Source organism: Rana temporaria, chromosome 2, assembly GCF_905171775.1.
Source record: "Rana temporaria chromosome 2, aRanTem1.1, whole genome shotgun sequence".
Taxonomy (NCBI): Eukaryota; Metazoa; Chordata; class Amphibia; order Anura; family Ranidae; genus Rana; species Rana temporaria.
This window is the reverse complement of record NC_053490.1, coordinates 357,975,171-357,988,445: the sequence shown is the minus strand read 5'-3', so window position 1 is coordinate 357,988,445 and position 13,275 is coordinate 357,975,171. Positions and strand designations below refer to the sequence as shown.

Here is a 13,275-nt window from a genome sequence, read left to right as displayed (position 1 = left end):
ACGTGTATGGGGACACCTGGCTGGTTGGTGAGTGACATGGGTTTCAGGTATGACTGTCCCCCCCCCATGATGCAGACATCACGAGGGGCACATGCATGACTAACATCCTCCTGTCTTTTCCCTTCCAGGTGACTCTGCATATGCACTGGGACCTCATCTTATGACTCCATACCGGAACCCCCAAACCCCAGGAGAGCAAAACTACAATGCTGCACACATACGCACCCGTGGAGTGGTGGAACGCACATTTGGCCTCCTGAAGTCACGTTTCCGATGCCTGAATAAGTCTGGGGGTACCCTGTTGTATTCCCCAGACTTTGTGTGCCAGATCATCGGGGCATGTTGCATTCTGCACAACTTCGCAGTGAGAAGGGGCCTGGAGATTGACATATGTGATGACCTGACCCCCGAACCAGACAATCCCCCCCAACCAACTCTACCCGGTCTGCTGAGGGAACAGCAGCCAGGAGACGCCTCGCAGAATGCATCTTTGCACAGTAAACACACACATTAATTATATCACAATGAGAATGCATGCATGCACACCCACTGTGGTCCCTAGCACAGACACATCACATGCACATCTAATTGGATTAGATCCAAGTACCCCCTCCAATGGTACTTGGGAGCAGTAACGCCCCGCCACGGCTCCAATTATGTCACTGTGCATTCATACACCATTCATGGACCTGGGATCACTTCTCCCTGGTCCTGGGGATCCCTACTCCACCAAAACTGAGGGTGACACCCTTATTTAATCAGGAATGCCACCCCCCACATTCACACATCATTCACACACATGAAACAAATCATAAGTATAAGTATACAAAACAAAATCATAAAAATAAAAAAACAAAAGTACCCTGCAAAATTAACGGCGGCGGCGTAAGCTACGCCTGGGCCGGCCACGGCCACCCAGAAGAGCCTCCTGGGGGGGGGCGTGTGAGCAGGGGAAGGAGGATCATCCTGGGGGGGTGTGAGCAGGGGAAGGAGGATCATCATGGGGGGGTGTGTGAGAAAGTGAAGGAGGAGCCTCCCCTGGTGACTGTCCTCCTGCTGGCCTGCTCTCCAAGGCCACTGCTATCCTGTTGAGACACATTGTGAGGGCAGCCGTATTGGCCTGGCCAGCCCGGGTATTGTCCTGGACAACCTGGGTCAGGGCACTCACCTCCTGGGCCACGCCTGTTGTGGCGGTCTGCAGGTCACACAAGCATGTGATGACCGCCAAGGAGTTTGTGGCCACATCAGTGAGTGACTCCTTCATTGCACCCAGGCTGACCTCCATCTGGCTCAGAGTCTCTTTTAGCTGAGCCAGATTGCGGGTCTGCCGGGCATTGTCCCTCTGCAGATTGGCTGGCAGATGCTCGGCCACCCTCCTGGTCTCCTGGGTCGCCATCCTGCCTGCAGCCGTGTCTTGTGGCCTGGGAGGAGGGGAGAGAGAGACCCTTGTGGGTTGAGGCCTGTTGGGGGAGGAGTGGGAGGGGCTACCCCTGATGGTGGCCTGACTGCTGCCAGCCTCAGGGGTAGCCTCAGGGGTAAACAAATCCAAGGCCAAAAGGACTTCCCTGCCAATCTCCATATCTTCATCCTCCACCCCCTCATCCTCCTCCCCCTCAACCTCCTCATGAGGGGAGGTGTGGCCACTCCCCTCACCTGGGGAACCCTGCCCTTCTTGGGACTCTTCTGCAGCCTGTTGTCCAGGGGATGGTAATCACCAGATAGAAAAACCAAAAACGTACCTATCCTCACAGGAACATCTGATTGATAGCCACGCAGGCCCACCACCTGCTGTGGGTGGAAACACCGGGCCACTTCCCATTCCTCCTCACTCAGCCTGATGAGGCAGGGTCCGCCTCCTCCAGTGCCCGTGGCATGGGCATTGATCTTGGCCATCTTGTAACGGACAAGGCTCTTAAGATCATTGATCTTCTTTTGTATGCCCCCCCCCCCCGCCGCATTCATCTGATCCGTTATTTTTTGGATGATCGCCTTCCTCTGGGCCGGGGAGGTGTTCCGGCTCTCAGGGCCATGTAAATAACGCCCATATTGGACGATGGCCCGAGCAAGTATCTGCTTCTCTACGACAGAAAAATGTAACTTCCTGCGCTTGGGTGCCATCACAGCCACCACTCAGCACCAACAAAAAACAAACACAACAAACAAACAAAAATACTCACACAACAAACAAACAAAAATACTCACAGAAGAAACAAACAAAAATACTCACAGAAGAAACACACACAAAAATCTAAACACACAAGCAGACAGCCACTACAAATTCAAAAACAAACACGCAAAAAACAAACAGAAAATACACTCAGAAAAAAAACAAACAGAAAATACACTTAGGAAAAAAAAACTACAACTACACTCTACTACTCCTCCAAAACTTTTATCTCACACACAACTCACCAACACACACCAACAAACGACAGAGCAGAAGCAACTTGCTCTAGGAAGGGTAACACAGGGATATACTTTTGCAAGGGAAGTGTGTTTGTCTGGGGCTATTTATACACAGGGCGATCCTCAAACTAAGTACGCTTGGCCTTTTTCCTATCTCACTGATTGCGCCGAGCAAAGTTCTGCACATGCCCAGTGAGGAGCAGATTCGTGCGCGCATGCGCAGTACGGCCGGCCCTTCATTTGCATGGGGTCACGGCTCATTACAATGAAGCACGCCCACTTCCTTCCCACTTGCAATAACCCCGCCTTACGTCTCGGAATTTAAGTTACACTTGCGCAATTTTGGACGCAAATGCGCTGTGGATACGGCATTTACGACACAAAATTAGGGCGCCGTAACTTAAATGACATAAGTTTTGAGTAACTTAATTTGCGCCGCTGTTTGTGGATCTGGCCCCATGTACTTGCCTAGTTAACTTACGGCGGCGTAGCCTAAACACACTAAGCTACGCCGCCGCAAGTTTAGGCACTTCTCTCTGAATCTACCTATATGTTTTCAACCGTCTTTGACTGCCAGTCTGTATAAATTCAGTGTGTGGTGAACCCATCCAAGGGGTCACACACCCCGCTACCGAGCTACCCCCTTACATATGGTGGAGAATGCGGGCACTAAGACGGTGGAATCCGGGTCCTTGCTCCGTGGTGAGTCACAGCAGGAACTACTGCTAGCTGTGTGTGGCAGCCAGGCAAACTGCATTGCGCAGAAGTTTGTTTTGATGGACTGTGTGGCATACAGGTTGTGTACCTGTGAAAGGAGAGTCGCATTTTTTTTCTTCTTTTCTCTCTGCTGTGAACTCTGTTACCGGTTGCTGTGTGCAACACCGCAAGGATTGGGCGGTCAAAACAGAAAATGGAGGCGATCTTTGCTGAAGCAATAGAAAGGCTACTGTGTCTAGTGGGTATTTCACCACATGCCCCAGCAAAACCAGAGAATTTGTCAGAGTGTGAAGTCTCTGTGATCTGGCGTAAATTACTCATGTCACCCCCAGTTAAAAGGGAATTGAGAGAGGTTGTCTCTAACAACACTGCTGTAATGAGTGCACATGTGACTGCTAGTGTGGAGCATCCACCAGCGTTTGAATCTGCAGTGGATTGGTGCAAGCGGCACCTGGCAGGAATGGACCAAGCTAAAGTGGAAGGCAAGCCAACCTTCGCTACAAAGAGAGAGCTGCCGGATGTCCATACCTGGGAGAGAGGTGTTGTTGCCCCTGGCAACGCTGCTGCAGTTAAACCAGCAGCTGTTGCAGAAAGTGTGAAAGTGACACAGCTTAAGACAGGATCCAGCGGAGGGAAGCCTGTGTTATGTGCCAGAAGAGAGACTGACCAAAGGCCAGGACAAAGAGTGGTTGCCAATAGCAACACAGAGGAGGTCAGTCGGGCTGTCTGTGGACCATGGGGTGGGCCTGCCAAGCGTCATGACAAGTGGTTTCTGGAGGAGCCAATACAGCATGTTGAAGAGAGCCAACAGGGCTCTGCTGGAAGAGTGCGATCTCCCATGGCAACGAGAGTGGAAGTTGTGCCTGGAGGGAGGAGCTGCAGGAGAGATTTGGCTCAACATCCCCACAAAGAGGCCTGTGTGTTCTTGCCAGCTGGGAATCATCAGGAGAGCCAGGCATTGAGGAGATGCCAAGAAATTAAATTTCAGCGTCCAGTACTGTGCTTGGACTGTGGCCAGGTGGGACATGGCATCTTTACTTGCCCAAAGTTCTGGAACACCGCTGAGAAGTCTGGAAAGGCTGCAGTGTCATCCTGTGGCCCCAAAGAGACAGTAGCTGGTATAGATGCAGCTAAGAGACAGCGCACTCAAGTGAAGACTATGATGCCAGCCACTGAAAATGCTGATGGTTATACTGACAAAAGTGTTACGGTTGGAAAATGTGATAGTATTGGTGATGATGACATTGAAAAATGTGTTTCCCTAAATGTCATATTTGAGAGTAATATTGGTGCTATGTTTACTAAAAAGGATGGGAGTAGGATATCTTCTGTGACCGCCAGAGGCAGAGCTGCAGGGTTGTCCATGGAAACCTCCCGGGGATCTCCCTGTGTTGGAACTGGAGGTTGTGGACCGCTCTGGCACTACTCTGGGGGAACAAGGAGGGACTGCACCACACAATGAGAGTGTGTGGGTGCAGACCACCTGCCTGATATGTGACCAATTTGGTGAAAAATGTATTCATCCTGTAAAAGCTAATAGTGTAAAGCGGGATGTGATGGTAGTGCCACCAGAACAATCTGGTCAAAATAGTGTATTGCACCCTGCGGTTTGTGGCGAAGCATCGTCCCAATGTGACATAAGTGAAACGCTGCAGAATGCCTGTCAGGGAAGTACCACTGACTGGGACAGCTGGGCCAAACAATTGCTAGCCATGCTGGATAAGGCTAGATTACCTAACACAGATGTGGACATAACACCTGCTATGCCCAACGGAGGGACTGCAGGGTGGCCAGTGACCAAGGGCGTGTTGGCCCCTGCAGAGATTGATCCCCTCCAGTCAGAAGGACCGGTTAAGGGCACATGCATGGCAGTTGTGTTATCCGCAGCCCAACCGCTGGAAAATAGTGAGCGCAAAAATGGCAATGTGACTTATGACCTGCAGCGGCGCACTGATTCTGTGGCAGAAGGGATAAATGTGAGACGTACATCTGATGGCACTTCAGTTGAGCACCAGGCTCGCGATACTGCCAGTGAGGTGGAGGTTATTGAAAATGTCTCTACCTTTCTAGCTTCAGTGGATGAGCCCCTCCACGTCATTGATAAGGGAAAAGTCCCTAGAAGGGTCTTGTATGTAGATGCGGGTCGCATTAAGATGACTAAAGTGTTGTTGAAAATGCTTGAAGTCCAAAAAGCGCATTTGCGGTACACTTGGGTGTCTCCCCCGTGGTCAGACAAGGTGGTACTGCGTAGTACCAGTAGATGGAGCCAAGTTGTACAGGCTATGCTTAATGTTAATCACAAGAGGAACTGGTTGGTACCAAATTTGTTAGCAGTGTGGCAGATGGTCTCAAGGTTCTCTGAGAGGGTGCTTCCAGTTACCAGTTTGGATGGAAGGCGCTCAGAAGAACATTTGAAAACATTAGAAGTCTCTCCGCCTGATGCCACTAGTGACTAGGAAGATTTCTGCTGATACAGTCCAAAGTGTGGCTGAGCGGTGGTCAGTAGAAGGCACGAACACTGCCTTACCAACTAGACTTCACATGAAGGAAGGGACCGAAATGGACATGGCAATAGCAGAGATTTTTCCTGTCAGTCGCACAAAGTACAAATTAAAGTATCCGGAGTTGGTTTCTACAACAAGGGTTTAGTTGCCATGGGTAACCTCAGGCAAGTTGTTAAACCAAAAAAAACTGTTGTAATGGGAAAATCTGGTGTCGCTGAGGGAAAAGGTGGTTCCCCATCAGGCGAAGTATTGGGAACAGGTTCCCTATATCAAAAAAGTGGGATCCCATGGAGAGTCAGGGTAGGACTTACCTGGAAGCGCACCCGAAAAAAAAATGGGTTGTCCCGAGTGCATGCCTGCCTGGCAACCTGTGTCCCAACCCTAGGGTCGAAACAAGAGGGGGGGGTATGTGACAGGAAGTCAGGTAAATCTGTGGGTGTTGTCACAGACGGGAGATACATTTCTGCCTTGTTTGGACAATACACCAATCATTATCGGGCGTCGGCTACAAACGTAGCCAGAGAAAGGCTAAAGGCCGTTGAAAAACTTCAGCTGTTCAGAATGAGGCAATTAAGGCCTCTATAAATAGCCCAGAGGATTACCACTAATTTGCTGCATCCTGAAGCTTTGTGAGGAAGGAGAGCAGTACGGAAAGTCTTGTGAGGAGGTGAGACGAGGATTGATTTTTCTGTGTGATAAAAATCAAAAGACTATTGTTTTGTGCTGTATGACCACCACTGTCTGCCCAGCACTAGGCTGAGCCAGACTCCATAGATAGGTTCCTGTATGGAAGGTAGACGCCCAGAGTGGCTAGGGTTTATTTTATGTTTGATTTTGTTTATGCTATTTGGATGCTTGCAATTGTTTTCCAGCAAGATGGAAAAATAAACCAAAAACGTTGTTTTCAACTTTCTTCGACTGCCAGTCTGTATAAATTCAGTGTGTGGTGAACCCATCCAAGGGGTCACACACCCCGCTACCGAGCTAACCCCTTACAGTACACAGAGGAAAAGGTTGCATAGTGCATGAAGAAACACACACGTTTTGGCCATGCACATTTTTGCCTCGCCCCTTTTTTTGAACACATCCACAACTGCTCCCCCACTTATGCTTTCAACAGCACCATAGCACTCCCAAATAAAATTGTCTGGAGCTGCCCCTGAAGAGCAAAAAATGCTCCAGTCATGAAGGGGGTAAAACCTTCCGGAGGTCAAATATTTAAGTTATACAAATTATTATTTCTCATAGCAACCCTTGTTTTTAGCATGAAGGTGTCATAGCTGAAATAACTATTGAAATGGCAAAAGCACATAAGCGCTTATACATCATGGGCCATCATGGGCCAGATCCACGTACCTTGGCGCATATTTCTGCCGGGCGCAGCGTATCTAAGATACACTACGCCGCCGTAACTTTTTTTTTTTCGAATCCTCAAAGAATTTGCGCAGTAAGTTACAGCGGTGTATCTTTGGCGGCGTAAGGGCGCGGAATTCAAAACGATGTGATGGGGGCGTGTTTTATGTAAATACGTTGTGACCCGATATGTAAACAACGTTTTTTTTAACGGCGCATGTGCCGTCCGTGGGGGTATCCCAGTGCGCATGCTCGAAATTAAACCGGAACAAGCCAATGCTTGCGACGGTGACGTCATTCTACACAAACGACTTACGCAAACGACGTAAAAAATTCAAAATGCGAGGCGGGAACGACGGCCATGCTTAACATTGAGTACGCCACCATATAGCAGCTTTAACTATACGCCGGAAAAAGCCGAACGCAAACGACGTAAAAAAATGCGCCGGCCGGACATACGTTCGTGGATCGCCGTAAATAGCTAATTTGCATACTCGACGTGGAAATCGACGGAAACGCCACCTAGCGGCCGCCGAAAAAATGCAGCTAAGATCGACGGCATACTAAGACGTACGCCTGTCGGATCGATCCGAGATGCAGTCGTATCTTGTTTTGTAGATACAAAACAAAGATACGACGCGCAAAATTTGAAATTTCGCGGCGTATCTAGAGATACGCCGGCGTAATTCTTTTGTGGATCTGCCCCCATATATTAATACTACATCTGTACAACAGGTTTTAAATTAACCACTTCTCTACTTTGGGTGTTTTTCAGATTTGGTGTTTACAAGACTAAAACATTTTTTTTTGCTAGAAAATTACTTAAAACCCACAAACATTATATATATATTTTTTTCCAATACCCTAGAGAATAAAATGGCGATCATTACAATACTTTTTGTCACACCATATTTGCGCAGCGGTCCTACAAGCGCACTTTTTTTGGAAAAAAAACACTTTTTTGAATTAAAAAATAAGACAACAATAAATTTGGCCCAATTTTTTTATATATTGTGAAAGATAATGTTACGCCGAGTAAAATGGTACCCAACATGTCACGCTTACAAATTGCGCCCGCTCGTGGCATGGCGTCAAACTTTTACCCTTAAAAATCTCGATAGGCGACGTTTAAAAAATTCTATAGGTTGCATTTTTTGAGTTACAGAGTAGGTCTAGGGCTATAATTATTGCTCTCACTCTAACGATCGCGGAGATACCTCACTTGTGTCGTTTGAACACCGTTTTCATATGCGGGCGCTACTCGCGTATGCGTTCGCTTCTGCGCACAAGCTCGTCGGGACGGGGCGCTTTAAAAAAATGTTTTTTCTTATTTATTTTTATTTATTTTATTATTTTTTACACTGGAAAAAAAATAAAAAATAAAATTATCACTTTTATTCCTATTACAAGGAATGTAAACATCCCTTGTAATAGAAAAAAGCATGACAGGTCCTCTTAAATATGAGATCTGGGGTCAAAAAGACCTCAGATCTCATATTTCGGCTTAAATGCAAAAAAAAAAAAAAAAAAAATTTGAAAATGTCATTTTTTCAAATGACAAAAAAAAAATGTTTCTTTAAGAGGCTGGGCGGGACTGACGTTTTGACGTCACTTCCGCCCAGCAGAGCTATGGGGACGGGTGAAGGAGATTTTTCCTTCAATCGCAACCCCGCACAGCTGCCGAACGGTCGCGATCTCCTCTGCCGCTAGGGTTGCCACCTCATCCCTTTAAAACCGAACACATATTAATTACACAGGTTCTCTGGCTGATTAAGGTGCTAATTAAACTTACTTGGTGCCTTATCAACATTAAATTAGCCCCAGAACCTGTGTAATTACTATGTGTTCGGGTTTAAAGGGATGAGGTGGCAACCCTATCTGCCGCTACCGACGGCTCCGGTAAGCGGCGGAGGGCCCTCTCCCGCCGCCGATAACGGCGATCTTGCGGCGAATCCGCCGCGGAGACCGCCGTTATCATGTACCGGACCGCTGACACTAAAGATAGATACCTCGGTTGTGGCAGCAGCTGCTACCGTTACCGAGATATCTATCTTTAAAGTTAGGCCGTATAAAGACGTACAGCGGTTCTGGAAGTGGTTAAAAACTTTTTTGTTCTGCACATAGAGCTTTTTTGGTTCACTGAGCTTTTGTAATGTCTTCATCAAACCAGGCCACACACCAGCATAATAGCTAGCTGATGTAAGCAATATATTTCCTTTTCACCTTTACATTATTACATTTTCTCTGATTCTGTTATTTTGTTTCTGAAAGATTATTTCCTAGTTAGAATGTATGGTTTATGTGGATTTATCAAGCCTGCAGTGATCTGTTAGGCTGGGTTCACACTTATGCAAAGTAGATGCAGGTTTCTCCACATCCAATTTGCATGACAGGAGACTGGCCTGGCTCTCAATGGAGCTGGTTCACACAGCTCCAGGGCAGCCGCAGACTGCATTTGTAAAGGGACCTGTGCGTCTTTGGCTCTGTTTCAGGTGGCAATTTAGGCAAAAATTTGGAACCGATTCGTACCTGAATCGGTGTACAGGGATGCACCGGACCCCCAGTGTGAACCCAGCCTTACTGTTTTTGTATTCTTGCTATTAAATTTATCACCTGTCTCTATTTCTTTTGCGTTAAGACTTTATTTGCTAAGCTTTGCCACTGGGATGTTATTGATATTTAAGACATTTTAACTTATTTTTTTTTATGCTTCAGGTCCCCTTCCATGGTAAACGTCTGCACCACACCTGTCCTTGTATCTCCAGCCTTGTGTGCTCCAAATATCTTAATGGAAAATATCGGTGTTCAATTAACTTCAAGAACATGGATTTTCAATAGAAGACTTTGTTTCTATTAGCTATAGTTTAGACCACCAACCATTTTTAAACTGTGAGGTATGCTATGTAAACCACAGTGGTACAATCTTAAAAGTGTAAATAAACCAAAAAAACAATATTATAATATATTGCCACTTATCATTTCTTCGATATCCTGACTGCATTTGTTTTTTGTTTGTTTTTTCAGCCTTATTTTTTCCTTTATTGTCAACTGTTGATCCTGCCAGTAACACAATTCCTGTCCTAGGGTAACAATGCTTACTGTAATGCATCTTTGGAAAAGCAGTATTGTCACTTTAAGGCAGAAAGTGTGTTAGGACTGCAGAACACCTTTTTTCTTCTATTTTTCTTAGCATAGAGAGGATGTAGTTTGCTCAAAAAGGTGAAACCCTATTTTTCTTCCGTCTGGCGGAACGGATCGGATGCAGACGGACAGACGGTCCGTCTGCATCCGATCCCCCATAGGGGAGAGAGGAGCAGAGACAGGGCGGTCTCTGCACTGTGTGCGGGGACCGCCCTATCCGGCGACAGCTCAGCGGGGATGACGGAGGATCCCCGCTGAGCTTTGGCTGACCCTAACAAAATGATTATTGATGTATTTAAAGCTTAACTTCAGGCAGATATAAAATAATCATATTAATGCAGTTCTTTATTAATTCCGGTCTAAACCTAGTCTTAAAATGTCTCTCTCCCCACTCCTAACATCTATGCTGGCTAACCAGTGTAAGAAAGATGTATATACCTACCAATTTTTAGCCCACTGCAGTTCGGTCACATGATACAGAACCCCTGTGTCAGTTAGTAGCAGCTGCAGACAAGACAAGGGTCCATGACAATGGAAGGGCTATGGGAGCCTAAGGGTGGCTCCCAGGCAATCCCAACCATTGTTGAGTGCTCTCTCCTCTCCCCTGCATCTGCTGCTGGCTGACACAGGGCATCATGTGACCAGACTGTAGCAGTCTAAAAATATATCTTTCTTGCACAGGTTAGTCAGCATAGGTCTAGGAGTGGAGAGGGAGCATTATTAAGACTAGTTAGGTTTAGCCCAGAATTCTACTTCAGTACACCACATAAATTGATAGGGTAAATGGAATAGCCATTTACTTATCAAACATTTAGTTATAAGTATCAAAATATATGTTTTGATTAAGCTGATCTACTTAGTACGAATATGTTAGAAGTCATATGATGTAACAGCTGTTTTGGTTGTGGTCAAATGCCATTCACTCCTTCAGCTGGGAAAATGTCTTTCTCTGGCTTTCCCACAGAACTTGGGAAGTGATGTGTATATGTTAAATGACTATCTAACACCCCCTTGAGAATGTTGTATTATGAGGCTCTCAGGCATTTTCAGAACAATTATTTTGAACGTATCACCATGTACTGTATTGTTCTCCCTGCTTATGGCTAAAACTATAGGCTTGAATATTAAATACATCTTTTTGAATGTGGCTTCAGCCGTCAACATGTTATTGAAACCCTTTGAGTTCTGGGGTTTCCCTATCAAACGCAAGCAGTTTATAGAGGAGGTCCAGCCTGGGTGAAAAAAATTTAAAGTCAGCAGCTACAAATACTTTAGCTGCTGACTTTTAAATTTTAGGACACTTAACCGTCCAAGGAGCCCGCGATATCGGCACCTCAGCCGATCTTCGCATCGACTCCTGGATGCTGCTGCCACCATTTATGGTAGGGAACCAGGTAGTGAAGCCGAAAAGGCTTCACTGCTGGTTACCTATTGTGCATGCACAAAGCACACTGCGCTTTCTAATTAGCCCAGAGCCTGGGGAAGGAGGGGGGGGGGGCAAACTTCTGGGAGATCAATCTGCAGCCTGTCTCCCGGAAGTGGGAAATGGGACATGTCAAAAACAGGTCTCCCCCCCCCCCCTGAAAGGTGCCAAATGTGACACCGGAGGGGGGGAGGAAGCGTATAAGCTTTTGGGTGGAACTCCACTTTAAGTACCCAAATTGGACTAGGTATTAGCTTATATCAGTCTACTGTACAGTCTGCACATAGCTCAGAGAGCAGGGGGAGCTAGGGTGACCACATTTCCATACAGCCATTCAGGGACACCCCCCCCCCCCAGCAAGCAGCGGTCGGTGACATCACAAGGAGGCAGTGCCGCCATATGACGTGGCCGAGAGGCCCCGCCCCTTACCTATTTAAGCATTTGTTTCATGTATGGAAGCCCAACATTGCAGCTGCAGGCAGCCACTTAGATTCACAGAGTGTAATTGTTCTTGCGATGTTGGGCTAACATACATGAAACAAATGCTGTTTATATCTAAGGCACTAAAGTTGTATATAAAACCCTGTACTTTATACCACAAAAGAAATACAAATGACACAAGGGATCTGGGGTAAAAACTGCACATACACTGACCTACCCGACTAATACACTGACCTACTGTACCTGATTCCTACACTGACCTACCGGACCACTACACTGACCTTCCTGATCCCTACACTGACCCAATTGATTGCTGCATTGAAATACCTGACAACTACACTAACCTGATTCCTACACTGACCTACCTGATCATTACACTGACCTACCCGATTCCTACCCCATCCATTGGGGGAGCATGTCAGATCCTCAGCTCTAAGGGACTAATGATGGGACCTGTAGTCCTTCATTAGGAGGATGAGGCCAGTGGCAGACTGGCAGTACTGGGGGCATGGGTTAAGTGGCAGTGCTTGGGAAGGGATGGGATCACTAACTCTCACTTGCTGTCACCTGTTAGTGTCCATTTGGGAGGGGAGAGGGGCTTGGTGAGGGTGGGAGAGAGAGAGAAGGGGTGAAAGAGAGAGAGAGAAGGGGTGGGAGAGAGAGAAGGGTGGGAGAGAGAGAGAAGGGGTGGGAGAGAGAGAGAGAGAGAGAGAGAGAGAAGGGGTGGGAGAGAGAGAGAGAAGGGGTGGGAGAGAGAGAGAGAAGGGGTGGGAGAGAGAGAGAAGGGGTGGGAGAGAGAGAGAGAGAAGGGGTGGGAGAGAGAGAGAGAGAGAAGGGGTGGGAGAGAGAGAGAGAGAAGGGGTGGGAGAGAGAGAGAAGGGGTGGGAACGAGAGAGAGAGAAGGGGTGGGAGAGAGAGAGAGAGAAGGGGTGGGAGAGAGAGAGAGAGAGAGAGAAGGGGTGGGAGAGAGAGAGAGAAGGGGTGGGAGAGAGAGAGAGAAGGGGTGGGAGAGAGAGAGAGAAGAGGTGGGAGAGAGAGAGAGAAGAGGTGGGAGAGAGAGAGAGAAGGGGTGGGAGAGAGAGAGAGAAGGGGGGGGAGAGAGAGAGAGAAGGGGTGGGAGAGAGAGAGAGAAGGGGTGGGGGAGAGAGAAGGGGTGGGGGGAGAGAGAGAGAAGGGGTGAGGGAGAGAGAGAGAAGGGGTGATGGAGAGAGAGAGAAGGGGTGAGAGAGAGAGAGAAAGAGAGAAGGGGTGTGAGAGAGAGAGAGAGAGAGAGAGAGAGAAGGGGTGGGA

General features: G+C 47.5%; 1 protein-coding gene across 1 annotated transcript in view; it reads left to right on the top strand.

Moving 5' to 3' along the window:
* The window catches only part of PROK1 (prokineticin 1), a 246,478-nt gene extending 236,660 nt beyond the window's left edge, over positions 1–9,818 (top strand). The window contains exon 3 of the mRNA XM_040339407.1: positions 9,696–9,818. Coding sequence (XP_040195341.1) covers positions 9,696–9,818 — 123 coding nt within the window. The remainder of the gene's footprint in view (positions 1–9,695) is intronic.
* The last annotated feature ends 3,457 nt before the right edge of the window (positions 9,819–13,275 follow it).